The sequence below is a fragment of the Takifugu flavidus genome, chromosome 22, assembly GCF_003711565.1.
Source record: "Takifugu flavidus isolate HTHZ2018 chromosome 22, ASM371156v2, whole genome shotgun sequence".
NCBI classification, from domain to species: Eukaryota; Metazoa; Chordata; class Actinopteri; order Tetraodontiformes; family Tetraodontidae; genus Takifugu; species Takifugu flavidus.
The window spans coordinates 4,963,912-4,990,791 of NC_079541.1; the positions used below are offsets into that span (position 1 = coordinate 4,963,912).

The 26,880-nt window shown below is 49.7% G+C and overlaps 1 protein-coding gene across 1 annotated transcript; it reads left to right on the top strand.

Annotated features, from left to right (window-relative positions):
• The first annotated feature begins 1,058 nt into the window (after nt 1-1,058).
• sema3aa (sema domain, immunoglobulin domain (Ig), short basic domain, secreted, (semaphorin) 3Aa) lies at nt 1,059-25,877 on the top strand. The gene is made up of 17 exons (XM_057021943.1): nt 1,059-2,096; nt 10,360-10,520; nt 11,210-11,272; nt 14,725-14,844; nt 15,618-15,708; nt 15,793-15,912; nt 18,122-18,264; nt 18,349-18,463; nt 18,541-18,610; nt 20,749-20,893; nt 20,976-21,195; nt 21,268-21,359; nt 21,447-21,488; nt 21,593-21,750; nt 23,335-23,402; nt 23,492-23,637; nt 23,709-25,877. The coding sequence occupies exons 1-17, from the start codon at nt 1,991-1,993 to the stop codon at nt 24,384-24,386; spliced, it is 2,538 nt and encodes an 845-aa protein (XP_056877923.1). The 5' UTR covers nt 1,059-1,990; the 3' UTR covers nt 24,387-25,877.
• Nucleotides 25,878-26,880: the final 1,003 nt, after the last annotated feature.

Below are 26,880 nucleotides of genomic sequence, written 5' to 3' on the forward strand. Positions count from 1 at the left end.
ACGTGTTCCGACACATCTCACCCAGCCGCGGGAGATCGATGCAGGTAGCCAGGCCGCCATTAGCTCGGCTAATGCAGACAAATGGATGAGCGGTGGCCCATCGGGGCAGAGGTCGATGGAGAGCAGCGTGAGAAGGGCCGTCTCTCCTCACATGGTTGTGTTTGGGGGTAAATACCAAAAAAAAAAGAGTGTTCCGACTGAAGGGGTGATGAGCTACGCGGACGCCACGGTGGTGGAAGCGAATGGACATTTGAAGACGTGTAGGGGCAGGACTTCTGAAGGGTGGAAACCAGGGCTCCCACCCCTCTAACACAGGTAATAAAGTGATGGCTGGCGCTCACAGAACCTCAGGCTCCGCCCTCTCCCACCGGCCCGTTTCCCAGGATGTTTTCTTTAGTGAGGTGTGCGCGTCGACACATCAGCGCCCCGTTTATCCACGCTTTTATCACCCAGCCCCTGCTATGTCACCCTCTGGGAGGAAGCAGGACGTGCCCGCTCTCACGAGGGAACACCTGCGGGGTGGGGGGGTGGTGCTGATAACCTGCCTCGATTTAACGACTTAACCAGACGCAGGATCGGACTTAACTAGCAACACGTGTGTTGAGACTTCCCTTTGATAAGATCCCGTAATGAAGTGACCTAACTGGGGGGGAGACATCTGCAGCAGATTAGACAGTCAGCAGATCGTGTCCAAGATGGAACATAAAATGCATCAAGACACCTTTGTTTTACTAGAGGATGTCATTTTTTCTTATTTTCTTATTTATTTTTAAGTTTTTTATTTGATGTGGGTCCCCCTCCATCAGCTAAAGGCATTAGCAACGTTAATGTCCTGCTCCCTGCTAAATCCAGATCTGATTTCTGAAAGTAAACTCGCTTATTTTGAAATTCACGTTAGGAAGAAAGAAATTGAATAAAGTTAAAATAAGCATTTTGAAGCCGTTCCTTAACAAATGACACACAAGATTAAAAAAAAAAAAAGCAATCCTTTAAATGTTTATTAAAGAAGATAAAATATTACCCCCCCCCCCCCCTTTTCCTGTACTTTTAGGAAAGCTCAAGCATCAGAGAATAAATTAAATCAAAAAAGCAAAACCCAGATGACTTTGTTGACCAACATTAGAAGAAGCCATAGTTTAATTATTTCTACCCCTGAATGTAACAGCATCAGCTCTAATCTATCTTTTCACATGACTGATTATTTCCCAAACTTTTAGATCTGAATGTGTTAATAATATTCCTGTAATCTCTCAGTTTTGTTTTTTTTGGGGGGGGGTTAATGATTCGTAGCAAAATCAGAAGGAAATGATGTTACGAAAGTGAGGATGAGCCATAAAAACAGACAGTCAGTGGAGGAGAGACGGCGCTATAAAAGCCCAACTATCCACCAAACTGGTCTCAGAGCTGCTCTGAAGACATCCCGCCCCTTCTTTCTCTCCGCTCTTCTTCCCCTCCCCTCTCTTCCAATGGATGGTGTAGCTCTCTCTCTCTCTTTCTCTCTCTCTCCCCGGCAGTCTGGTGGAGCCGCACACGGGGATTAGAGGGCTGCCGTGAGTGTCTGCTCAGAGAGAAGAAGCCAGAAGATAAGGAGAAATAAGAGATCTGCAGATAAAGAACCAGTTGTTGTGGATGTGCTTCATCTTTGACGCTCGGGCTTGAATCCTCATTTCATTCCGCCGGGTTGAAGCTCTTCACCTGGAGGGGAGCAGATAAGCCAGGGGACTGTAGAGCCTGGACCTCCACACGGGGAGCCATGTGAGCTGCACCCCTCCGAAGCCTCTTCCACGTTGCTGAAGTTCCTCTGAGCTGGGGAGCACAGCTGGGATTTTACCTCCTCTCCTCCCTGGAACCTCCACTTTTTTTTTTTCTATCCAGGGGCTCAGGTAGCGGGACCGGTCCAGGCTCTGTGAACCCCTCGTTCCTGGGCGCCACTCAGGGGGGGTCGCCAGCGGCCCCTGGTGCGGAGGCCGGCCGGCAGCGCACGGGCGCCATGGATTACCTGTTTGGGGTTGTGGTGCTGCTGTGCGGCGTGGTGCAGGCGGGCAGAGGTGCGAAGCCCAAGCACAATGTACCCAGGCTAAAGCTGTCGTACAAAGGTAAGACCTCCCCCTCGAACCCCCCCCAGACTCTGGGATATACGGACCAGCGGTGGTGCTTTCAAAGCAGCCCGTCCAGCCTGTTTTTGCCTCCGGCTGCTCTTTACGCTCCCCTTTTCATGCACTCTTTCTTGTTTGGAGTGTCTTTTTTTCCCTCCTCTCTTCTATTTCTGTGAATCTATTCCTGCCCGTGTCTCTTATTCACTCCTCCATCTTGGTCAGTAAACAGCATCTAAGTCTGTGTTTAACCTCATTTATTCCTCTCCGCCGTGCGCTCCCATCTGTCTCGCGGAATTCACTCTTCTTCTAACAAATAGTCAGATTGGTTCCATATGCCGAGGGACGGCTGCTTGCTCGGAGTTTAATGTATACGTTGGCCCCCGCACCAATTTTCCGCCTCGCGCCGTCCCCGTACGGATCCATTAAGTGTTTTGAACGGGCGGCGGAACCTGGACTTTGATGGCCTCTGTCCCGAAATACAGTTATGAGACGTGGGGGGGCGTGCAGGTTCCGGGACTCCTAATTACTCCGTTGCAGAGTTTAGCTTAAACAGGGAACTATACGTGCACGCTGGCTCAACATGTGCCCTAAACGCTAGCATCGGGGAAGTCTATTTGCAGCGCGCACGTGTAAGTTTTTCTGACGTTTCCAGCAAACATGTTATTCTCTCCTCTTCTGTGTTATTTTGAGGGGAGACTGCGGAGCGCCGCTCCTCTCCTCCTCCTCCTCCTCCTCCTCTTTTCTCCCTCGTTCTTGTCTCCTCGCTCACACCCAGCACTAAATCAAGCTCTTTGTAACAGCAGCCTTTTCATCTCCCATCGCAATAAATAGCGGCATTTTTGCCAGTTGTCTCGCTTGGAGTCGGTTCTCCCTCCTCTCCTCCTCTTTCTTTTGTAAAACACACGCTCCAAAAATTTACGAACAGGATGGCGTGCTGCTGGAAAACAAGAGCTGGTGGTTTCCGCCAACCTGATGTCTGTCACTCTCATTCGCTGTCTATGTTTAGCCGAGATATTTGGTGTAACGTGTGTTTAGAGGCCTTCTATATGGCGCTCCGGCCTATAGACGCAGCCCAACTTGTAATCATGGTATAGCTTATTGTCTTTTATTGTTGCGATTGTCTGTGTTGGGATCTATTGTTAAAAGCTAGGAGGCTGTTGTTTTTTAGCGCCTCTCCGCGCTCGCCGCGGTCAAGATATCAGCAACGGAAGAGAGGCGATGACACGCATTTACCACGCAGGCTGGATAAATCTGGAAGGAATCATGAGTGAACTTACCTGCAAGGAGTCAGGCATCCCTCGGGCGCCATCATGTCAGCTCGCACAACAGCGAGCCCCCGTGCATGATGGGAAAATGTCTCCCCTTCTTCACTCAGCCATCTGTTTAAAGAATATAGCTCCCTCCTGGAGCCCCTTTGTGATCCTCGTCACCAATCAGCCTGACAAGCCAACACGCTTCTGACAACAATGCAAGACAAGAGACGTGTCATCGGGTGTCAGAGCGAGCGCTGATGGATGAGCGTCCGCAGGGAGTGTGCGGATGTACAGTTATTTAAGCTAAAAGCGCCTCGCGGTTTATACGTGCGAACGTTCCTGCCATGTCTCGGCGTGAGCGCCCGACACCTGCTCTTGTGATTTCCTCCATTTAGACTGTAAAGTGGCGTCTGAGTCTGCGAGTTTCTGCGAGTCGAGAACTTGCCAGATCTGCCGAGGGCTTATATTTAGAATATCTGACACCCGGGTTTCTGCTCATCTCACTTTTGTGAAGTCATAGGCGTTTTTTTTTATGTAAGAAAGTGCTTTTGATGCTCCGCAGACACATCAGAGACCTGTTAAATTAAACACATGAGTGTGTCATGCTAGCGAAGCCACCAAGTTTTTTTTCCAGAGGCCTCATTGTTCAACCAGAAAAGCACCACACGGTTTACTGCCACCTAGTGGCCTGGAGTTTTTTCCGTTTCCTATGGAGCTAGCTATAGCTTAGCTAAGCCTAACCGTAAAAATGTAAACATGGACGGATAGAAAGGAATTGCGCGGCCTCGGGGCTCGTCCTCAACACCGTTACCCCCCTCACGATTGTTTGAACACGTGTGCATGCCGTCATGTGAGTGATCATGTGACATAAAGGCACAGGTGTCCGCTGTCTCGATGCCTGTCGGCGAGCCATTTACGGTCAACGCCCACGCCGCGGTGGGTGGAGGGATGAACGCGTGGCGGACGTCTGCATTTAAGCTGGCAGGCGAACAGTAGAAGGTGCAGAAGGAAAGAGCCCGGTTGTGAAGCGGCGTGTCAGTCATCCCCTCTCCCTCCACGAATCAAGCATAGTAATTAAGACACATAAATGAGGAGGAGGAGGACGCCTCCGGGGAGGGGTGTCCAACACCTCGCAGGAGGATAGGGACAGGAGAGCAAGGTCTAGTGACACTCTCCTCAAATGAGTCTCCTCCAGGGGACGGATGGTTGAGGAGAATGATTTTTCTCCTGGCGGGAAGGACGGCTGCACAACTGCAGAGTGTGCACTTTGAGAGTTGGGACGTCTGAGAAATGGAGGCAGGTAGATAAAATGACCTCTCGTGGGACGGCTGGGGCGGCGTGCGCGCGGTGAATGATTTCCCGGCGGGGTCAGTTAGACGTTTGGCTGAACGGATGTGCCGTGACGGGGACAGCGCCGCGATCACAGGGGGTAATGATTTTCTCCTCTCCTTGAAACTAGAGCAGCTCTCACTTTCCCCGCCAGAAGGCGAAACCCGAGGAGACCCGAACCTCAGACGAAGTTAAAACCGTCTCTGCCACCGTCTAATGTCCGGCCATGCAGGTTTATCACAGCGAGATAACAAACCCCCCCCCCCCCGTAAATTCCTGAATCTCACCTGTGGCGCAGGTGGCCGGCAGGGGCAATGCTGACCCCTAAAGGTCAATTAATGCACGTACACTGACATGCGCCTGGACTCTGGCCGATCCTACAGTATAGGAAGGACCCCGCGGGCTCCATTTTAAAGTCCTCGTTAAACAACCCGACAATTAACCGGCGGAGTATGTAATTGTGGAACCCGCTGTGTGATCGACATCCTGCTGCTATCGTGGCCACGGAGGTGGGCGGAGCTGAGGAGGGAGGACGGAGACAGACAGAGACACTGAAAACTGGCTTACAAGCCTTTAAAATAGACACTCGGTGTGGAACCGCACTCAGTCTGGCCACATAATAAGCTCGCGCGCGCGCGTGTGCGTGTGTGTGTGTGTGTGTGTGTGTGTGTGTGTGGGTGGGCCGGCCAATGGAAATATGTGTTTGCATGCTGGTGGTTGTTTGCGTATTTTGTTCTTTTATGCACAAAGAAGCTCCTTTGTGTCCATTCGGAGGGCTCTGACTATCGGAGGTGATCCTCCGTGTCCCATCTGTCCTTTATCGTTCCTTCTCTTCGCCCCTGAGTCAGATCTTCAACCGCGTGCTAGTTTTGTTTTCTCCAGTTTACTTCTCTCTACCCCTTTTTGATGCGCTCCCTTTCTTCTCTGCTCCATTTAGACACACGCCCTAAACTACACCCGTCATTTGCACTCGACCGCGCTCCAAACGTGGGCCAGTCTTTCATGCTGCGGTTTTGCCCCCATGTAGCATCTGCATGTATCACATTTTTTCACGCCGACTCACACACCTGACCGCAGCGTTCCGTAAACTCCCAGCTCCATCATTGTGCAATGACTCCAGTTAAAAAATCCAGTTGCTGCCGAATCTGTGTGACCCTATGGAGGGGGCGGGGCCTCACGCACACGCTAGACTGACGTGCCCTTTCCGATCCGACTGAGTTTGGGAGAATCTGACCTACGACTCCTCAGCGAAACCTACTTAACTGCCAGTTTTTAGAAAGCTCCACAAATACAATTATGCTCCCTGCAACACATGCTACATGCACAACATAACGTCCGACATTCGGACAACACCTGCGGCGACGCCCGTGTTCGTGCTTATCGAGTGTCCCACAATTCTGCAGTATTTATAAAATATTCCATTATCCTCACACGCCGTTTGTCGCCACAGCCAAGTAAACAACGGCCTTTAGCGCAGTATGTGTTAGCTAAAAGATTAACATGTGTAAGCGCTGCAGGGACACGCACGGGCGGAAAAATGTCCCTCGCCTTTGCATCTGTGTTTAGAGACGTGGGTTTGGGTTACAGCGCGGCGCGGATTGCTGAATGGCGGGTACGAATGGGTGCCGCCACCTGCTTGGTCTCGTCAGTCAGACGGAGAAAGGGGTGCACCGTCCACTGCGAACAGAGTCGTGTTACAAGCGGAGGGGACATCTCCGCGGAAAGATGGACCCGGTGACGGATGGACGGCAGACGAGTGCAGCCTCGGCCAGCCTCTAATTTAGCCCGTTTTGGTTCCCTCTCTCCCTCCGATTTGTTCTTCCTCTCCCTGTCATAAATGTCAGACGCAGCATTAGACATAATGAGGCCGGTTCTGAAAACACTTCTCCTCAAATGTCAAATTTTAGGTCACCACGTTGGGGAAATTGCAAACATAAATCCTCCAAAGTCTATAATTTCAGGGCTTTGGTTTTTGAGTATTGTCATTTTTCCAGTGCGAAAGCATTTCTCCAAAGGCAGACGCTGCGTTCATTTATCACACGGAGCCTTGTTTTGTGAAATAATGGAGCGGGACTGTGCGTCCGCGTCCGCGTCCCCGCTGCGTTCACTGTCACAGTTTGCCCGGGACAGGCGGGGATGTGTAGCCCTGCCTCATTAATTTCTAATAAAACTGCAGAGCTGACATCGGGTTACACGATGCGGCTGACAGGCTGCGCTAACAGGCAGTGGCTCCAGACATGACCACGTTAACCACAGCCTGGTTCCTCTCAGAGTCCATCCATCAAGCCGCCTCTCTGCACGGCTCCGCGGGCGGACACGGTGCCTGCTTGGACGGCCCATTTCATAGCCCCCTTTATGTGCTTTTCTTTTTTACTTGCAAAAACGTGCATTTGCATTTCTGTGTGTTCTTTATGAAGAGAGGCACGGAAGAGGGGCTAAACGTGTATGTGCGTGCGTGTGTTTCTCCGCGGTCGGCGCGGCCAGGCCCGCGGTCGCAGAGCTGGTGGAACGCCACCCTCCGCAGTCCAGGAGGCGACGCGACCCAATTAAACGGTTCCACTTTTGTTCCTCCACAGTTCCCCCCTGCTTGTTCCACGTGTCTCACTCACTTTCTGCCTCCCCCGCCGCTGAGACGGCGCAGGAATGCCGTGCGGCCGCGGCTCTGGCGTTTTGGGTCGGGAAAGTATGAATGGTGCTTTATGGTGAGAATCAACACATATTTAGGTTTCTTAAATAGATCCTCTGCGGTTTGGGATGTGGCCACATGTTCCTCGTTAGTCCCTGGCGTACGTACACAATGGCGGAGCGCAGGCGTATTCACACAGGTATTAAATGTCCCTGAATGCTCCGCGCTTTACTTTCAAATCAATCAACACTTTATTTCCACTTTAGGCCCTTAACGGCACATCTTAATTGTCCTGCGCGCACGCCAGGCTGCGCGTTTCTCCGTCAGAGCGTCACTCGGCCGCACCTGAAAGAGAAATCCGCCGGTCGCCATGGAAACCAGCCCACACCTGCTCAGAAAAGATGCGGAGGGAGGGAGGGGAAGCGAACTTTCCAGGCATGTGTGGATATCCTTGAGCTCAGGATAATATTCCATTCTTTGTTAAGCAAAGCTTTTCTGCGCGTTTCCAGCGTCTCGCCCGCCGACACCTGCGGGCCGAGGCCGCCGCCACACACATCCACACACGGGGGGGGGGGCACATTCAGAGGTAGAGTGGGGGGAATAAAGAGTGTGTGTGATGGCAACGCACAGGAAATGAATAAAATAAGAGTAGGAGAGGGTCACATTTTGACCATGCTGCATTAGTTTAATGGAATATTACCCGTCGGCTGGAGCCAGTCAAGTGTTCCCCTCCAGCCGGCGTTTTATGCTCCGCGTCACTCCAACACGGTCGAGGAGCGGCGCCTTACGCGCATCCAGATAAACATCATTTAATGCCCCGTCGCCTCTCTTTCACGCCGTTTCATTATTCCGCGATTGCGCGGCGCGTAGGCGTCTAAAATGCCTGCCTGGTTGGAGACGGGGAGTGAAGAGTACTCCACAGACAATTGCACTTCTGAATGTAACTGGTTTTCATCCCCGGGGCTTTTTTTAATATCTATGAAAAAAATAAAAATAAAAAAAAATAAACCAGGAGCCAGGTTATTTTCCATGATTGAGCAAAGCAGCCAGACAAATAATTCAAAAGAATTACTTGTTTGGGCGCAATAAAATGACATGAATCAGCGTTTCGACTGTTAGCTTCGTGCTAACATAAAGGAAATCTGTTGAATAAAGGATCGAGACCCTGATAGAATGATCAGGAGATGTTTACTGACAATCCGACGTGGCAACGTCAGACTAATCCTGATTATGACTTTAATCATGATTGATTAGCCTCGTGGAGTGTGTGGAGGTCTGAGCGGTGTCTTGTAGAAGCTGCTGAGTGTGCTCGCTGTTCCACTGGTTCATGCCGCATAAGCACAACTGCTGATTGGTTTACTTAGACTGGGTAGATCTGCGTGTGTGTGTGTGTCCTGGGAGAATTGGTGCAGTGTAAACATTTAGGTCAATATGAATGGAACATGCGTGTCAGGGTGTGTGGAGCTTCGTGTCGATACCTCCTCCTGCGTGTGTGTTTTGTGTGAGCTCTGCTGTTCTCTCCACTTCTGCCCATTCATCATTTCCAAACGAGCGTGTACGTGTTTGACTTGGAGGTCCTTCTGCGCTGGCCCGCCTCGTTCCTCTTCTCCAAACAGATCCGGGCTCGGGTCGAGCCTCTCCGTGTGCTGCGTCTTTGTCAGACGCCGCCATGTGTTCTCCAGTTTTTTAAAGGAAGAAAAACGGAGAAAAAAAAAGACTCTGGCCCATCTGAGGTAAATCTTTCATGACCGACCTCAGACGGCTGCCTTTTTTGGACCATGTTCCCGGCTCCTGGGTCGAGCTCCAGACTCTCGCTTTTTAGCTGATGCGGCGTAAGCCAAGATGGAAAGGGATGAAAAGACGGAGAACAATGTTTGTCCTCGTGTTTGTACTTCTACCTCAGTATCGTTCCCAGTTTTCCGGGCCTTCCCTGGCTCCTTGTCTTCACTTTACCACAGAGGCTTTAGAGCACTTCCTTCCACTGGGAATCACATCAACCTCTCCGGTTGGGAGGCTGACAGTAATCCATCCATCTGATTGGTTTCCACACCACAATCAGCGGCTCTGGTGAATTTATTACATTTCCTGTCCGGATCAGCAGTTTTTTTTGAGTTTCCTGTGAGTGGGCGGGCCTTAACAGCACCTTAGGTACTTGTCTCACCACCTCGTGCCCCCTAAGGCACCAGGGCCCCCTGGAGGTCCCCCTCTGTCTGTGTGGCCTCACGAGTGGACGTAAACCTGACGCCACACGTCCACTCAGCCCATCTGCGGCACACACCAAATTCTCACACAAACGCGCTCCCACAGACCTCCATTCATGCCCGCCCACGCCATTTTCTCCAGCCTCAAACAGACATCCGAGAGACGCAGATGAGGCGCAGCGCTCTGTATTAGGTGGCGAGCCCCCCCCTCACGCCCCTTGCCCATCCCCGCTGGTAGTCTGTACACAGACGCGGTCCACATACCGCCTTCCCCACCTCCCCTCCCATCAAACCCAGCTTTCATGTCGACACAGATGTCCAAGATCTTACACACTGGGAGTGGGCGCAGATGGCTCCTATAGAGGCCCGTCAATCACAGCCCCGGCGGGGGAGCGCTCCACCAATCGTACACATACATGTACTGTATATACAAGTTCTGGTGCGCACGTGTGTCCCGTGTGGTCGCGTGGTGACACTGATAATGATAAACGGTGCAATTGGCTACAGATGCAGATGGAGAATCCAATAAAAACGACTAAATATTTCAAGTTACGTGGCTCAGACCGGCGCTACATGACAAATTTCCCCCCCCCCCACACACACACACACACACACCCTTCCCCACCACCGGCCGAATGAATTATTCAACCAATCACACGGCTGAGCAGTCAGAAGTGTATCCCTGATTGGGGCATGCTGCGCTAACTTTCTGCTGATGTCTGTGGAAAAAGAAGGGGGAAAAAGCTAATTTTGCTTTAGCTGTAAATCAAACTCCACATCCGACCTTTTACTGCTGTTGTCCTGGGATTTAGCCCCGCGTTTTTCTCACAGATCTCTTTTCTCTCCTCCTGCAGAGATGCTAGAGTCCAGTAACCTGGTCACCTTCGACGGCCTGGCTAACAGCTCCAGCTACGACACCTTCCTGCTGGACGAGGAGCGAGGGAGGCTGCTGGTGGGCGCCGAGGACCACCTCTTCTCCTTCGACCTGGTCAACATCAACCGGGACAAGAAGCAGGTGAGGCTGAGGGAGGAGGCGCCGTGTCAGGCTGCAGCGGCTGTTATCCGAGCTCCTCTCTTCGCTCCATTACTCCGACTGTCTGTCTCGGCCCGTAATTGTGTTACGCCACCCGGACGAGGTTAGCCGTCTTTTTATCAGAACCGGTCCAGCTTCACGGACGCGGGGGGGCCGAGCTGGGTTATGAAAGTGCAAAGGAATGTGCAGTTGCTGCAGGTGGGAAGAACATTCTCTTCCCTCTAGCTGTGTCCTGAACGCGGATCAAAAATAGCGATGGAGCAATCAAAACAACCACTTTATCTGCGCGGATTCCGTTGTTTCGCTCTTAAAAACCGCGCAACCCTCCACATCTGTGTGGCAGCAGGCGCACAACTCAACTCGGTTGCTAATAAATTGTGCGCTGATATAATCATTCCCTGACTTCCCTGCAACTTTCATGTGCAGAGTTCAGCCTGTGCTTATAATTTACACTAGTGCGCGTTCAAAATTTACAGTGTGGATTAAGGCTGGGGCCCAGAGTCGAGGGGGAGATTCTTACACTTTTCCCTCCGTGTGTTTGTCTTCGCAGTCGTTCCTGAGCTATTTCTAATTGATCGTGTTTAACATGCAACACTGGTAATGAAAATGTGTGTGTTAATGAAATGTGCCTTTTCTTTACCTCCTCTCAAATACGCCTTCTCTCCACACAGATCGCGTGGCCCGCCACTCCCTCCAAAAGGGATGAGTGCAAGTGGGCAGGGAAGGACTTTTGGGTGAGTCCAGAGTTCATTTACACCCTCACTAGAGTTAATTTAAACCATATTTTTGTATGTTCCAACCAAAGCCGTTGAATCATTTGACATTTTTGAGGTATTTTGTTAGTTTTTGAGCTTCTTAGGTCATTTGTTTCTGTTTTAGAGGTTTTAAAGACTGAAAAGGAAATAGTTTTGATCGTTGTAAAGACAAAAATCACTTAAAACAGGTTTCATTTAATTGCGAATAAATGTTTAACGGCGATAAAAATGATTTAACGTCCCCATTCATGGTGCCCATATGACTGCTGACGTCAACACCAGGAAGTTTCTCGTTTCCAGCGAGGAATTTACAGAAAGGAAATTAGTTCAGAAAAATGACAAATGTGCTCTAAAGCCCACTGTACCCTACAGACCCCCCCCTCCCCTGACACCTATAAACAAACACGCTGGATGACAGATGTTTGGTCGCTGTAACGCGCACGTTGAGGCATTACCTCAGAGGTTATTAGCCGCTCCGGGGCGGATGTTTATGCATGTGCCTCAGATTGTGCGCATATGTGCGTTTCTGGTGTGTTTTTCCCGAGTCGGCGTTATCTTTGGAGGTGTGTTAGCTCACGTGTGCTAAACGTTTGCTATGTGGCAGCAACTTTGTTTGCAGAAGTGCGTGTTATCGTGCCGTTGCTGTTTGGATAGGCGCTCGCCGTGGATCCGGTCTCAATTTCACGGCCGGGCGATTCCGGAGCGTGGTGGCGACGGGGTTTGTGAGCTAAACAGAACTGTAGCGTCCTTGCGAATTGGGGGCTTTACTGCGGTCCGGTTACAGATTCTGAGTCTGACGCGAAGTCGCAACCACACAAGCAACACTACACCTTTGGTTCAAGGCTCTGTGGTAACAACATTTGTTCTGGCGGCCAAATAATTTTTGAAAAACACGATGATGAAGTGCTCGCATGCAATGAAATCGTTTATTCCTAAAAACGAGGCCGTGAGAGTGAAGGCACCACAGAACGGACCCTGATTGAGACATAACAAAGGTATTAACATCCCCCAAACAATTCCTCCTCCACCACATTTTATAGCCACGGAGCAACTGTAACAGCTGCCCACCAACATGCCTGATTTTCTGCACAACACTTTCCAGGTCGTTGCCTTTGATTCAGCGAACAAAGGATCCTGGAGAGTAGAGTGGTTATTTCTGGACCGTCTGAAGTCTTTTCCAATGAATTCTTCAGCCGTTACAAGTATTTGTTTTAAAACATTGTTATATAAAACTCATCCACAAGTAAAAGCAACAGCAGCATGAGAAATGCTTAAGATTTTTGCCCTAAATGCACTAAAATGTCTAATATAAATGTACATTTCTTTACTTTATTTTAAATACTTTAATTTTGTATTTAATTAATAGCATCTAGTGATTTTTATTCAATAAATATCACATTTACTATTAAAGGAATGATAGTGTGCTGGCCAATAAATACAGTGAAATGACGATATTAACTTTTATTATTGATATTTTAACAATAACATAATTTTTAACAGTAACATAATTTTTCTGGTTCTATTTCTTTATTCTAAAATTTTAAAAACTAACAGAAGCAAGATAAAAAAAATAATCTCTGGCCCTAATTTTAAAACATTTCTCTGAAAGTGTAATAATACATAAATTAACTCATTAGAAAAGTTATCCAATAACTGCTCTGCCAGTTAACTTAGATTACAAAAAAAGAGAAATGATAATTCTCGTGAACACTAAAGTTCTAATTACACTAAAGTTCTAATTACACTAAAGTTCTAATTACAGTTAATGAAGCAACGTGTTATTCACAAGTTCAGAAATAATAGTGGGATGATGTCACAGCATTTAACATTTGGTAACCGCCACCTCAAGATGGTTCTGTTGTCTGTGGTTTGTTTGTTTGGGGCACCTCAGGGTCGAGACGCAACCGCTGCAAACAGCCACGTAAAATCCCAAATGACATCGGGAGCACTCGACGATGTGTGTATAATAAAGTGTAATAAAGGGTGGGAGGATGACGGCGCTCCTGCTCTGCAGAAGTACGATGCACAGAGGGTAAAGTCATTAAGTCTGAGATCCAGGAGAGCGCGGGGTTGAGGTCAGCCTGTTTGGAGCGCTGCTGTGGGCTAATAATAACAGAGGTGGTGAAAGATATCCAGCACTTTAGATCCCAGCAGGAAATGCTAACATGCTAGCGTTTCATTTGATGTGTGGTACCATAAAAAAGGTAAAGATTGTGACGCGAATGTGCAGCAACAGACGTGGATTCTTGAGATTTAAGAGAGTCGGGCCGAACTTCTGAAGCCTGTCAGCGGGGCCGAGCTCTAAGATAAAGACGCATAAGCCAGCTCGGTGAAGACAGGAATTCTTTGCCGATCAGTTGCGGTAAGTTTGAAACTGAAAGCTCGTGTTTTCCCAAGGAATTACGTGCTCCGGAATTCAGGAAATCACTACTCCCACGTAAGCAATAGACCCTTCCACGACCCCTCTGAAACAGGTGAAGCTGGTTCCCGCTCAGGCCGATTCAGTTACGAGAGTCGGACATATTTTCGTTTGCGTCCTGGCCGCGATCCCTCGAATGGGCGTTTTCGTGTGTTTTTGGATGAGTGTTGGACGATGTTTGCAGGGTGTGATCCCAGAGTCAATTTGTTACTAGGCTGAAAACGCGATCCCAAACATTCAACACGATGATGTGCCAGCAAGGTTTAAAGGATGTGTCAAAGTACGGAGCGAGGAATGGTTCTGCTGTGTGTGTGTGTGTGTGTGTGACATGCACTGCTTGTGTGTGACATGCACTGCTTTACCAATCTTTACCAAATCCCAAAGCAAATGTGCGTTTAATTACTCGGTGACTGTTCAGTGTGTATGTATAATAAGGCAAATCCCAGGCTAATCTCTTAAACACATGTGTCCAAATCAACTCCTCCAGGCCACTAATAACCCTCCGATATTAGCCAATCCTGTTGATTAGCGGTCTAATAAACAGTCTCACACCGCCGGGACTCTGGATGTGCTCCGGACCGCCAACCCAAACACACTCGGAAAGCTCAAACACAGGAATCATTAAAAATCCAGGAGAGCTTTGCCCAGGCTTGCAGGTGGGATTTCCTTGATGGAGACTCATTTCTTTCCATAAGTCTTTTCCAAACCAAGTGGAAATACCCCACAAGACAGGGAATTCCAACCGAGGTTTTCCGTTTTCTGTTATTGTCTGCTTCCAATTTGTCTTTATTTGCAGTTAAATCATGCCAGGGCTGTCTGTGTCCAAAGTGTTGACATTGTTTTCACAAAGGATAAAAACGTAATTTGAGTTTTATGATATGGAAACTATACCCTGCACGCAGGTTTGACTCCCGTCCAAACAAAGGCGGATTCATACTGACCTCACTTGTGTAGGAGTCCTTATGAGTGCATGGTTGCGGTTTTAGCAGACGTTATCTTCTTTCCTTTTCAGAAAGAGTGCAACAACTTCATCCGCGTGCTACAGCCTTACAACCAGACCCACTTGTACATCTGTGGCACAGGAGCCTTCCACCCAATCTGTGCTTTCCTGGAAATGGGCAAGAGAGCAGAGGTAACACTCACATTGTTTTTGCACATTTAATCAGTTTATATATATGCAAAAGTAATTTCTTCATTCATTAATAAGTCATGAACGCAACAGGGGAATAAGGGATAGTGCTATTGTAAAGCTAATGAAAATCTAATAGTGTCCCCTGGAACCACAATTGTGCACTGCAATTACACATTTAGCTATCTTTGCAGGGACCTGGCCAGCTTGAACACAGCTGTGTTATTGTTTATTTTAGTGATATTAATATTAAAAATTTGTCCGGTCTCACAAAGACTGTGAGACCCCACGGTGCTGTTTAGAGAATAAAGACCCCATCTGTGTAGAAAAACAAGTAGTCACACACACACGCACACACACACCATGTTGAACAAATCAGTAATCACTCCCCTCATTGATTACACTCTCAACAGTGTGTGTGTGAATTGCTAATTATTCATGACGGGGCATTGAACAAGCTCTCCCGACATAATAGTTTAATCAGTCATCCCGATAAAGGTCTGGAGGTTAATCAGTGCATCAGCAGGCGTCTGTGCTTCGGCTACGGACTGTTTACAACGTGCTAATTTGAATGACGGAGGAGCTCCTTTGAATTTAAATGAGTGGCGACGGTGATTTGAAAGTGTGTTCACAATTATTTCTTTATTTAGCACAATTTATTGTTGATCACTTTCAGTTTGGCGTAATTTGAAACGAGCCCTCTAAATGCACCTTTAGCCAGAACCACGGCGGCTTTTGCTGGCCTCCGTTTGAACTTTGACCCTTTCCCACCGCAGGATAACGTCTTTCGCCTGGCCTTGCATTTCGAGAACGGCCGAGGGAAAAGCCCCTATGACCCCAAAATGCTCTCGGCTTCACTTCTGATCGGTGAGTTTGATCTCCTCCTTGATTAGTTCCAGGAAGTAAACTCTGGATTCCAAACCGGACATTTGTTGCCTCCCTCACTGCCAGATGGAGAGCTGTACTCTGGCACATCTGCCGATTTCATGGGAAGGGACTTTGCTATTTTCCGTACCCTGGGAGATCATCACCCAATCAGAACGGAGCAGCACGATTCAAGATGGCTCAACGGTAATAAAAGATACAAACATGTAAATCAGTTTTATGTTCATTAATATCGGTGACAGGTTAGTTTAGCGCAAGTGAAATGTAATATTGCAACTCCTTAAAGTGGATTAGCCACATTCTCTTCGCATGAGCTGCTTTTCTCCAGATTACAAAGACCAAAACATTTTTTAAAAGGATAGTCATTTTAAAAAATGAGGGAATATTACAGAAGATTACAGAAATAAAAATGTCAGAGATTTTGTTTTAACAAATGTTTTATTGTATGAAGATAATAATGCCTTTTAATGTTTTTTATTGTATTCATTTAATAGCCTTATAGTAATATTATTATTATTAAAAAGTGAAAAAACATACTTTTTATTGTATAAAAATCTAATATGTAGGACTTTTTCTGTTTCCTATAACTTAATATCATTTAAATATATGTCAATTTAGAATAAATACACACTTTAATGTTTCACACAAAGCACATATATATTAAAATAATTTTCCAATAAGTTTCCTGTAGTCAAGTATGACCAAAACTGACTATTAAAGTCAAATGGGACAATTATGGCCCCCGCAAACCGCAGCGACTGAACTGACTGGAAGTACAGTCCTGCCATTGACCCGTACGGAGGGGGGAAAATCCCACTGATCTTTTCAGCGGACTTTGAAGCATTAAAGTCCCTCCCGAGCCTCAAGTCGCCAATCACTTTCATTCATAAGCGGACATCAGATATCAGCGGCCATTCAGCAAAAGTCCTCTGGCTTTGCCTGTGCTGCTGAGATTAGCGGGCCAGCGGAGCGTTGTATACTGCTCGCTCTCTTTTGCTATCTGTCGGCACCGCTGAGGACTTAGGGAGCCACAAAGGGTCAGTTTGAACCTTTCCCTCAAGCTGTGCCATCCCTTTTTCCCCCCACTTTCCCACAGAACTAATCCACTCTCAGCTGTTTTCCTGTAGTGGAGTCAAGTTCCCTCCAGCTCCCTCTGCCCCAGTCCTCCCCCCCGGCACCCCCAAAAATCACAGACGCCACCCCTGGGCCGTGATGATGGCTGTGACATATTAATAAAGAACTTTTTGGGAGTTAATCCCCATCGATCTTTCACCTTGTGTCCATTCAGGTAAAATTCAGATTCTGGATTGAGTCCATTGTTGGCATGGAGACGTTCTATTCAGTCCTCAGCAGCGAGGTTACGTGGCGCTCAAATGAAATATAGGACTGAATCTTAATAGCAGTTGATTTTTCCAAAGGATTTGAGATTAAATGCTAGCTTTGGCTCCACATCTCCTCGCTCTTTATTGCCCCCATACTTGATGCCGGCGTGGGCCAAAAGGCTGCGGAATAGAGCGGTTTGTAGCTGGGAATTATGGGGGATGAATAGAATGACCTCAGCGGCTGGCGACACTGGTGGACGCCTGTTTCCGTACGCGAGCTAATCCGCGCGTTCGTAAATTTTCGGATTTAACGGCACATTTGCAGTGGAGGTACGACGCCTGTGTGGGGTACGCCTGATTCATACCAGCGGTCTCGCACCCGCGCGACACTTATAAATCCGCTTCCCACTTTGGCCACGCTTGTCTTTTTCACAGCTACTCTATATCTTAAACGGCCATGCGGGCGGGCGTAACACGGCACTGCTTGTTTCTCTGCTAACACCCGGAGCTTTTTGAGACGGGCTCGTTTTACGCGCGGCGGCGACTCGGGGACTGCTGCGACGGTCCTCCCGGGAAAGGCCGGGGAAATTCCGGCCACCGGAGGCTGCGTCCCTCACAGCTTTGATCCCCCATCGCGCTTAAAAGAGGAGACAAATTTATTCGAGTGTTACGGCGGGACGGCCTGAGCCGCGTGTGTTTGCGCGGATGTGGTCTGCAGACGGGAGGGGGGGGAGGAGGGGGGGGGGGGTTATGTGGGATTTAGGAAGGGAGCGCTGGCTCGGGGTGAAGTCAGATACTGTAACAGCATAAAGTGCATGGCTGTTATTACCGAGCCGTGACTGCAGAATATCACGGGGGATTGGTTTGGGAGGTGTGAAATAGGGGTGAGAGTTGGGGCAGAAGATGGATGGTTTAAGAAGGGGAAAGAAATGTGTACGCGATGTTTGTGAGGCATAAAATGTGCTTATTTCATGCTAAAACAGGCCAGAGTGTCTATTCAGGTAACAACTTGCTACCGATTGTGTGTTACATTGTGTCAATCAGTGAGGATTTATGGCGTTTCCTCCTTGCAGACCCCAGGTTCGTAGGCGTGCACTTGATACCCGAAAGCGACAACCCGGAGGACGACAAGATTTTCCTGTTTTTTAAAGAGAACGCCATGGATGGCGAGCACACGGGCAAGGCCACCATCTCCAGGATCGGACAACTGTGTAAGGTAACAACACGCAGACAAAAGCCCAGTCCAGAGCAGGAAATGAGGTCAGACTTTTTTAAATTTACGTTGTGTGTGTTTGTGCAGAACGACATGGGGGGCCACAGGAGTCTGGTGAACAAATGGACCACTTTTCTCAAGGCCCGGCTGCTGTGCTCCGTCCCCGGCGTCAACGGCATCGACACGCACTTCGACGAGCTGCGTGAGTGCATCGTCCCTACTTAAACGGCCACCTCCTCTCAGATGTCCCCACTAATCCACCCTCACTTTTCTCCACAGAGGACGTTTTCCTGATGAGCTCCAAGGATCCCAAGAACCCGGTTATCTACGCTGTTTTCACCACATCCAGGTACCGACGTGTTGTCATGGTAACACAGTGATGTAACACCAAGCTCGTTAATGTCTGACTGCATGAGTCGACCTTTGAACTTCAAGATGTTATTTAATTTAGGGGGAAATAAAAGCTGAACTGGTGGGTTTTTTAACGGCACCAGCATGATGAGGGGCCAAGATCTCCTGACAGATGTGGGCAGGATCACGTTTGTTTTGATGATCTGTTACCAGGAGACCTTGAGAAGCAGATGTGTATTCAGGAGGCAGGTTATTTCCTCCGTATTAAAACGCTGGATCTTTCCTTCTTTCCATCGTGAATTCTCATTGTTCGTGCCCTTGAGACACTTCGTGTAATTTCCCAAAGAAAACGACACTGCTGATGTGAGCGGCCAACAGTGTCCCTGTCACATTCCCAGACAGAATTCCCTTCCCATAATCCACTTACAGGTGTCTTGTGTTTGCGTTCCTCTCCTTCCTCTCCCCTTTTGGCGGATTTCAGACGGGAGATTGCTTTTAGGCTGATTCCCCGTCTGCTGCGCTACCTGTCCCTCCTTTGAAACCTTGGCTAGGGCTTATGGGGAAATCAGATTAGGGGTGGGGGGGGGTGAGGGGAAACGTGATATTCATGCACACCTCCCGCCTCAGCCTTAAAGGGGGGCGGCAGAGGCCGGGCGTCCGTGTGAAGAGGCGAAGGCGCGGGGCAGACGCAGATAAGTGATGTGAAATGGCGCAGATGGAGGCACTTATCCTGATTATGATAAATTTGCATGGGGGGAGGGTGGGAGGGGGCTTTGTGTCCAGTAGCGTTCGCAATTAGCTTTAAAAGAAGGACAAACACGTCGCCATCAATCACCGCTAACGATAAGACGGTTGAATAGAACGGCGGCGCCCGGGGAACGTGCACCGACAGGTGCGCTGCACCGGGAGGCCGGCGTCCGGCTCTCTGGAACGCACCCAGAACAAGAGGTCGGTGCACATGTGCGCCCGTGCCGCCGTGGAAACGTGCACTTTAAAATTCAATTACCGTGCATTGAGGAATTAGAGTGGTTTAATTGGTTTTCTAAGTGGCCAGTTTTCACAGATGTATGGGGGTCACGATTCAGAGGGGCTGACTTTTAATATCACTGCTTAATGAGGCTTAAAGAAGCTGCCACTGGCAGATCAATGTTTGACTCCTGTGTGTGTGTGTGTGTGTGTGTGTGTGTGTGTGTGTGTGTGTGTGTGTGTGTGTGTGTGTGTGTCTGGGCATCCCGCCTTTCTTAAGCCCAGACGTGGTAGTGTCTGTTCTGTACCCCTGGAGTTAATTGAATTTCTCTATAATTAACATTTTTAAATGCTAATCCATTCATCGTTCCCGCTCCAGTGAGGGCTGACGGCTGTGGGAATGCCAGCCGCGTCCCTAATTAGACCGATACAACTTCCCGTTGCAGTCAGCCAGACAAGGGCTCGTCACAGAATGTCACCGCAGAAGCAAAGGTCCGTGCAAATCCACAGCCGGCATCTGTGAAATGCGATAAAAGCTGGTGAACGAGCATCCGGGCGACAGGGAAACGATTACAAACATCGGCAAAACAGCGCAACGGATCCTCCTCGGATGAGGTCACCCCGACATTCATTTGGAAATTCTGCAATATCAGTAAGAAGATCTCTGGAGATGTGCTATTGGTGACTGGAGCCGAGATCTAGACTCCCAGTGTCTACTGGAATAAGTATTATGGAATATTCCGATGAACCTCAAGTTTATGAGTCAGTGAGGATGACCTGGAACATGACTCTGATGTGAACGTGTGTGTGTGTGTGTGTGTGTGTGTGAGCGTGCTTCCCTGCTTCCATCAAGCGAGCGCTCGCCAGGTCTCTGTTTTTTTGGTGTGGTGCCCAAATTCCTGTCTGTTCTCATGACGCTGGAGGCGATCAGAGCGAACCTCCAATCTGTCGTTGCTGTGCTTAGCTAAAGACAACCTCGCTCTCCTCCATCTTTGCGTGATGACGGGTCATTTTGCCGTCTTTCTTCAGCATTTCACGAGCCCCTAATCCCTGCCTTGTGGGACCGATCCCCTTTGTTCATCTCCGTCACCTCTGTCCTTTCAGCGCCCCCCCCCCCTCTTCACCACCAGACTCTTGATGCATCATCTCTTGTTTCTTCTTGCTCCTCAGTAACATCTTCAAAGGCTCAGCTGTGTGTATGTACAACATGGCTGACATCAGGAGGGTTTTCCTGGGGCCGTACGCCCACCGAGACGGACCCAACTACCAGTGGGTGCCTTTTCAAGGGAGGGTGCCCTACCCCCGCCCTGGCACTGTGAGTCTGCCAGTAAAACTGGAAAATCCTGTCAAATTAAAACCACAAACACACAAATATGAATCATTTCTTCAATCCTTAGTGTCCCAGCAAGACGTTCGGAGGATTTGACTCCACCAAAGACCTCCCTGATGATGTCATCACCTTCGCCAGGGGTCATCCGGCCATGTACAACCCGGTGCACCCAATAGGCGGGCGCCCCATCATGGTGCGGACGGATGTGGACTACCAGTTCTCCCAGCTGGTGGTGGACAGAGTGGAGGCAGAGGACGGACAGTATGATGTCATGTTCATCGGCACAGGTCAGTGGCAACGATTTAACCTTATTTTTTAAAGAATCTTTCATTTTCGCTAACATGCGGCCATTTTTCCAGATGTGGGCACAGTGCTGAAGGTGGTGATGATCCCTAAGGAGAGCTGGCATGACCTGGAGGAGGTGGTGCTGGAGGAGATGACCGTCTTCAGGGTATGATGTCGCAACAGCAGCATTTTGAAGCGGTGCTGTAGCCTCGGATGCTACAGATTTATACACCTGTGTGTGTGTTTTGTGCAGGATCCCACCCCCATTACTGCCATGGAGCTGTCCACCAAGCAGGTACAGACGTGGCCTCACCCCTAATCTTAAACCAGGACCTTTAACTGCGACCTTCCGCCCAGGATTCTTAAGTTTTACACCCGTTTTTTTTGCCCCGTTTTCAGCAACAGCTGTACCTGGGCTCGGCTCTGGGCGTCTCGCAGATGCCCCTGCACCGCTGCGAGGTGTACGGGAAAGCCTGCGCCGAGTGCTGCCTGGCCCGGGACCCTTACTGCGCCTGGGACGGCACCGAGTGTTCCAGATACTTTCCCACTGCCAAGAGGTAGGAGGCTGCGCTCGCTGGCTAAATATTTGCCCTTTATTTCCCCTCAGTGTTTGCTGAGCTCAAGCTCTTCCTGCGCACGGCGCCGGGGCTTTTGTGTTAATGATGTCACGCGTGGGTGCACCTGGGAGTTATCAGCGCACCTGCAGTGTGCTGTTGCAGTTGGCTTGATAGCGCTTTGCTCAAGGGCGTCTGGGCAGGCTGCTTTCTCTGACCTCCACGGGCCGGTTAACAAGCAGTGATGTCATATTGTTGTCAGCACGCTGGAATTTCTACTTCTGTGGATGAAAGCACCAAATTGGACCCGATCTCCCCAGCTAACGAGGTTCAGACAGCGTCCGCTAATCGATTAATCGATGTTGAAAGTGGCTGGAGCTGAAGAAAAAGAGCAAAAAATGCAGTAATTTAATCCACATGTACGTAGGATCATTCCAAAAGGTACAATTCGGAAAACTGGGTTACAACATTTGCCAGGAACAGTTGTTTCAAGCTGTGGGACCGTCGCCCCGCAGCCAATATTCACACACACACACACACACACACACACACACACACACACACACACACACACACACACACACACACACGTTTGTAATACTATCTTTGTGGGGTCTTTGATCGATGCGATACATTTCCTTAACCTAACTCCAACCTAACCCTTGAAGCCAAGTCTTCTCCCTCAAGCAGCCGTTCAAACCTGTGAGGACCACACACGGCTAAATGTCCCCACTTTGCTGGTGAAATGCTTATTCTGGGACTACGCATCAAATCCAACACAATATACAGCTACACAAGCAGACACACACACTAAATTACAGCCAACAGGAGCTGTCTGACCGCTTCACACTGCAACCAAGAGGTATGAACATAACACACCCTCAAATTACCTCTGCTGTATTCCAGCGGTATTACACACTCACACACACATACACACACACTGCATCCCATTCATCCAGAACTTCTCACACTAGCAGAAGTGGGCCAGTGGGTTTAACTCAACCTTGGCTGGGTTACAGAGGAGGTGGCACACCCCGCGGTTGAGACCAGGATGGACTCCTGCGCATACTTTCCCAGCCCTGCACGTGCTCAGGCAGGAAGTGCACAGCGGAGGGAGGCGTGTTGGAGACGCAGAGATGAGTGATTAAATATGATATTCAGAAAGGGAAAAAAACCCCGACTCACATTCTGACCGCAGCTGCCCATCTGGTTCTCCTTTACCTTGTGTTTCTGCTTCTCACCTTTGCCGCCCCCACTCCCTCCATCTCAGCCCAGCTCTGCTTTTTACAGCCGCTGTCAGAGACCTTAAATATGACCACGACATTTAAGAACAGGGCAGACACGTCCACAGGCAGTCACCACAGCCTGCTCATTAAAACACTTCACCTTTTTTCTTTTAGAAAAAAAAATGCAATTTTACGAGAATATTTGAGGGAACAAAACAACTTCCTCTTCTTGAAACTGGGTTTGTATTGCATTGTGTAACACTGCCCCCTAGCGGTTGGCAGGAAGCTGTGCAGCGACCAAAACCTGCTCAAGCTTTAAATGACCTGTGAATTCAAACCAGTTTTATGTCCCACTTTGCAGACGAACCAGGAGACAGGACATCAGGAACGGAGATCCTCTCTCCCAGTGCTCGGACCTGCAGCATCACGGTTAGAACACCTTTTATCGTGACATAAAAAGGCTGATTTCGGGACATCGGGTCTGATTCATGGGTTTGAACATCTGTGTTGATGAGCAGAAGACGCCGATGGCGTCGGCAGCGTGGAGGACAGGAGCGTGTACGGCGTGGAGAACAGCAGTATGTTCCTGGAGTGCAGCCCCAAGTCTCAGCGAGCGCTCATCTACTGGCAGCTGCAGAAACCCGACGAGGATCGCCGGCTCGAGGTGGGTGTGGCGGCTCAGAGGACTCCATCCACCACAATCAGCCGTTTAACTCAGGCGGGTTTGTTTTCCAGATCAAGTTCGATGAGCGGGTGCTCCGGACAGAGCAGGGCCTGCTCATCCGCAGCCTGGCCCAGTCCGACACGGGCGTCTACCACTGCCAGGCTGTGGAGCACGGCTTCATCCAGCCTCTGCTGCGCCTCAGCCTCCAGGTCATCCCCGCCCAAAAACTGGGTGACATCCTCCCCGGGCTTCCCGCCGCGGACGCCGGGGTCGACCAGTCCGCCAAGCACAGGCTGTGGTATCGGGATTTCCTTTCTCTCCTGGACCACCCGGACCTCAGCAGCGTGGAGGAGTTCTGCGACCGCGTTTGGAAGAAAGAGCGCAAACAAAAGAGGGTGAAGACGCCAAACGGCAACGCTCAGGTCAGGACGGACGGCGGCTCCAACTCGGCTCTGCAGCCAAAAGCTCCAAACCCCCAGAGGCAGCAGGCCGGCCCGCCCCAGAGCCGCCCGTGGCTCCAGGCTGGAGGTCCGGCGGCGGAGAAGAGCGAAAAGGGGACGCAAAACGTGGGCGGCCAGGTGCCGAAAAACAACCAGAAGACGCCGAAGGGCAACGCGGCCGCCTCTGCGGCCGCCGGGGGGTCTCGGGCGAACAGCCAGCACGCCGCCAAGTGGAGACGGCTTCAGGAAAATAAGAAGGGACGCAACAGGAGGACCCATGAGCTTCAGAGACCCCCGCGGAGCGTTTGAGGAACAGCAGAATCAAAGAAAAGAAGCCCAGATCCACACATACAAGCACAAACCCACGCACCCAAACATGCACACAAGCACATCCTGTAGATCGTGTACGACTCCGACCTCTCCACCCATAAACCAACGCCTAGGTAGACGTCCACCAACTCCTCTGGTGCCGCAGCGACTGAGCGCTCATTCAAGAACACAAACGGACCGCGAAGAAGGCCGAGGAACTGGAACACGGCCTGCAAATGTGTGAGGACATGGCTGGTTGCCTGGGATACGGGCTGGCGGACAACCTCCTGTACATAAGCTCCTAAAATAAGACCGGGACAAAAGCGTGTACCGAGGAGGCGAGCAGATGGACCTAATGTGCTGACGGGACAGTTGGACGCGGATGGACCCACGGACGCTTCCGCCGCCGCCGCCGCCGTCTCTGGCCTGAGCACGTGAACGGCGTGATGAGGTTCGAGAAACAGATGAAAAAAATAGAGCCAAGACGGAGGAGAGGGACGGGCCGCTGTTCCCCTCGGCCACCTTCTGAAGCTGGGGAAGGCTTTGTGCATGTGTTTGTCGGTCAATGTTTTAATAAGCTAGTTATTTTACAAAAAAAATTAGCTTTTTTTTAAAAAAAACAACAAAACTATTTACCTTTCTGTTCTGTAGAGGAGGCCGAACAAAAAAAAAAGAAGCTATTTTTGTGTTGCTGTTGCTGATTCCTGCTGTCGGCGATGCTCCAAACCCAGTCCCAGACCAGCGTTTGTGTACATATATACCGCCATGCTAACTGTGTATATACGGCACGTACACGGTCAAGAACTCCGCCCGTTATTATTTATTTGCTCATTGTTTTGTGAAAGGGTTGCATTTATTTTTGATATTATGCTACTCGGGGTTCAGCGGTGTATTCGGAGAAACGACGGCACCAGAAGCTACTTTGATGGACCAACTGACTGGAACGCCACGGACTGGTTGGAAACGCGTGAACTGGCTCCGACTACGATAAGCACAATTTTGTTACTTTTGACCTTTTTTCCTTTTTGTCAGGCTGTCCGGAACCATCCAGTCATCGACGAGCCATTACGTGTAAGATAATTCCCCGAACTGAACAACATTAGCTGTGAATCTCTGTAAGAAATAGTCGAAAATGTTAAATTTAGTCTGAAAGAGACACATTATACTGCATGTGAATGCTACCTACAGTAAGTGCATCTTTTTTTATCGTCTCTTTGCGTGTTCCGTGTGAGAGGGGTGCAGGTTTCTTCTGTCCTTTTTGCCAAAACCGGTGATTGTAACGAACTCTGGCCAAAGCCTTGCGAGAAGACCCCCCCCCCCTTCCCCCACAACCACAAGACTGATGTGTCAAGGCAATAAATTAGTCTTCTCCACCAAACCCGTGTCCCCCCCGACTCTGGTGGAAAGTGCGAAAGCTGAACGTCGCTGCTGTAACGGTTCTTTCTGGCATGTGTTCGGTTGTCTGAATAAACATCTCCGTTTGAAACAAAAGGAGAGGAGGGAGAGGAATGTTCTTATTGTGTTCTGTACAGAGCTGAGCTCCGATCCATCATCCCGGCTGATCGCCAACGCGTCCTTTAGTTTGTTGCCTCTGTAAAGGTTCCCCCAAACGGCCACAAGGGGGCAGTGTCGCTGTGAAACACGTGTGTGTGTGTGTGTGCGCGCGCAATCACGTTTTGTTGCCTTCGAGTTTCATACACATTTGGCGCCCCCGCTGCCCTGTTGCCATGGCAACTGTCCTTGAATGCCCAGCGCGTGCGCATCTGTCTGACTCCCGACACGTGCACGCCCTCAGCCGTAGAAGGAGGCTGTGGAGAAAATCACCGTGGAAGATTTGACCGCCACGTCTCTCTGCCCCTGGAGACCGAGTGAATCGATTCCTGACGTAAAGCTTCTTTACATTTGTCACATATTCTTCAAGGCGAGATTAGAAGGTTACAGAAATACCAAAATGGTTCCTTAAAATAGTTCTTGTTGATGATGTCCCGCTAGCCTTGTCGCTAGCTCGAGGCAGGTTGTGGGAAACTGAGTTCAGGCAGAGGAACAGCTGACCTTTCTGGCCTTAAACATCCACAACAAGCTGTTCGCTTCCTTAACAAAGAATCAAACCGGTCCAGCTCTCCACCTGTGTGGTTCCGCAGGTGATCCGGGAGATGGATCGCTCGTCAGGCGGTCCCGTAATTAGGGACCCTGCGGGTGAGTGGCAGCTGCCTCCAGCACCATGGCAACCGCGGAGGGATGGGATCCAGAGATGTTTTGATGAGACGCGCACTTCCTGAACTGATCCCAGAGCAGCGGCTGGATCAAAGTGGGACAAACTGGTTCCGGTTGACATTTTAAAATGCACCTAGAGGGACGGTTGATTGGCTGTGAGTCACCTGGGCTCCTGGGACAAACTCCCCACAGCGACGATGTCACCGGCTGTGACGCACCACCGCGACCGCAGGTGCGAGCGTGTTGCCGACGAACGCAGAGTGTTTGTGCGTGTGCGTGT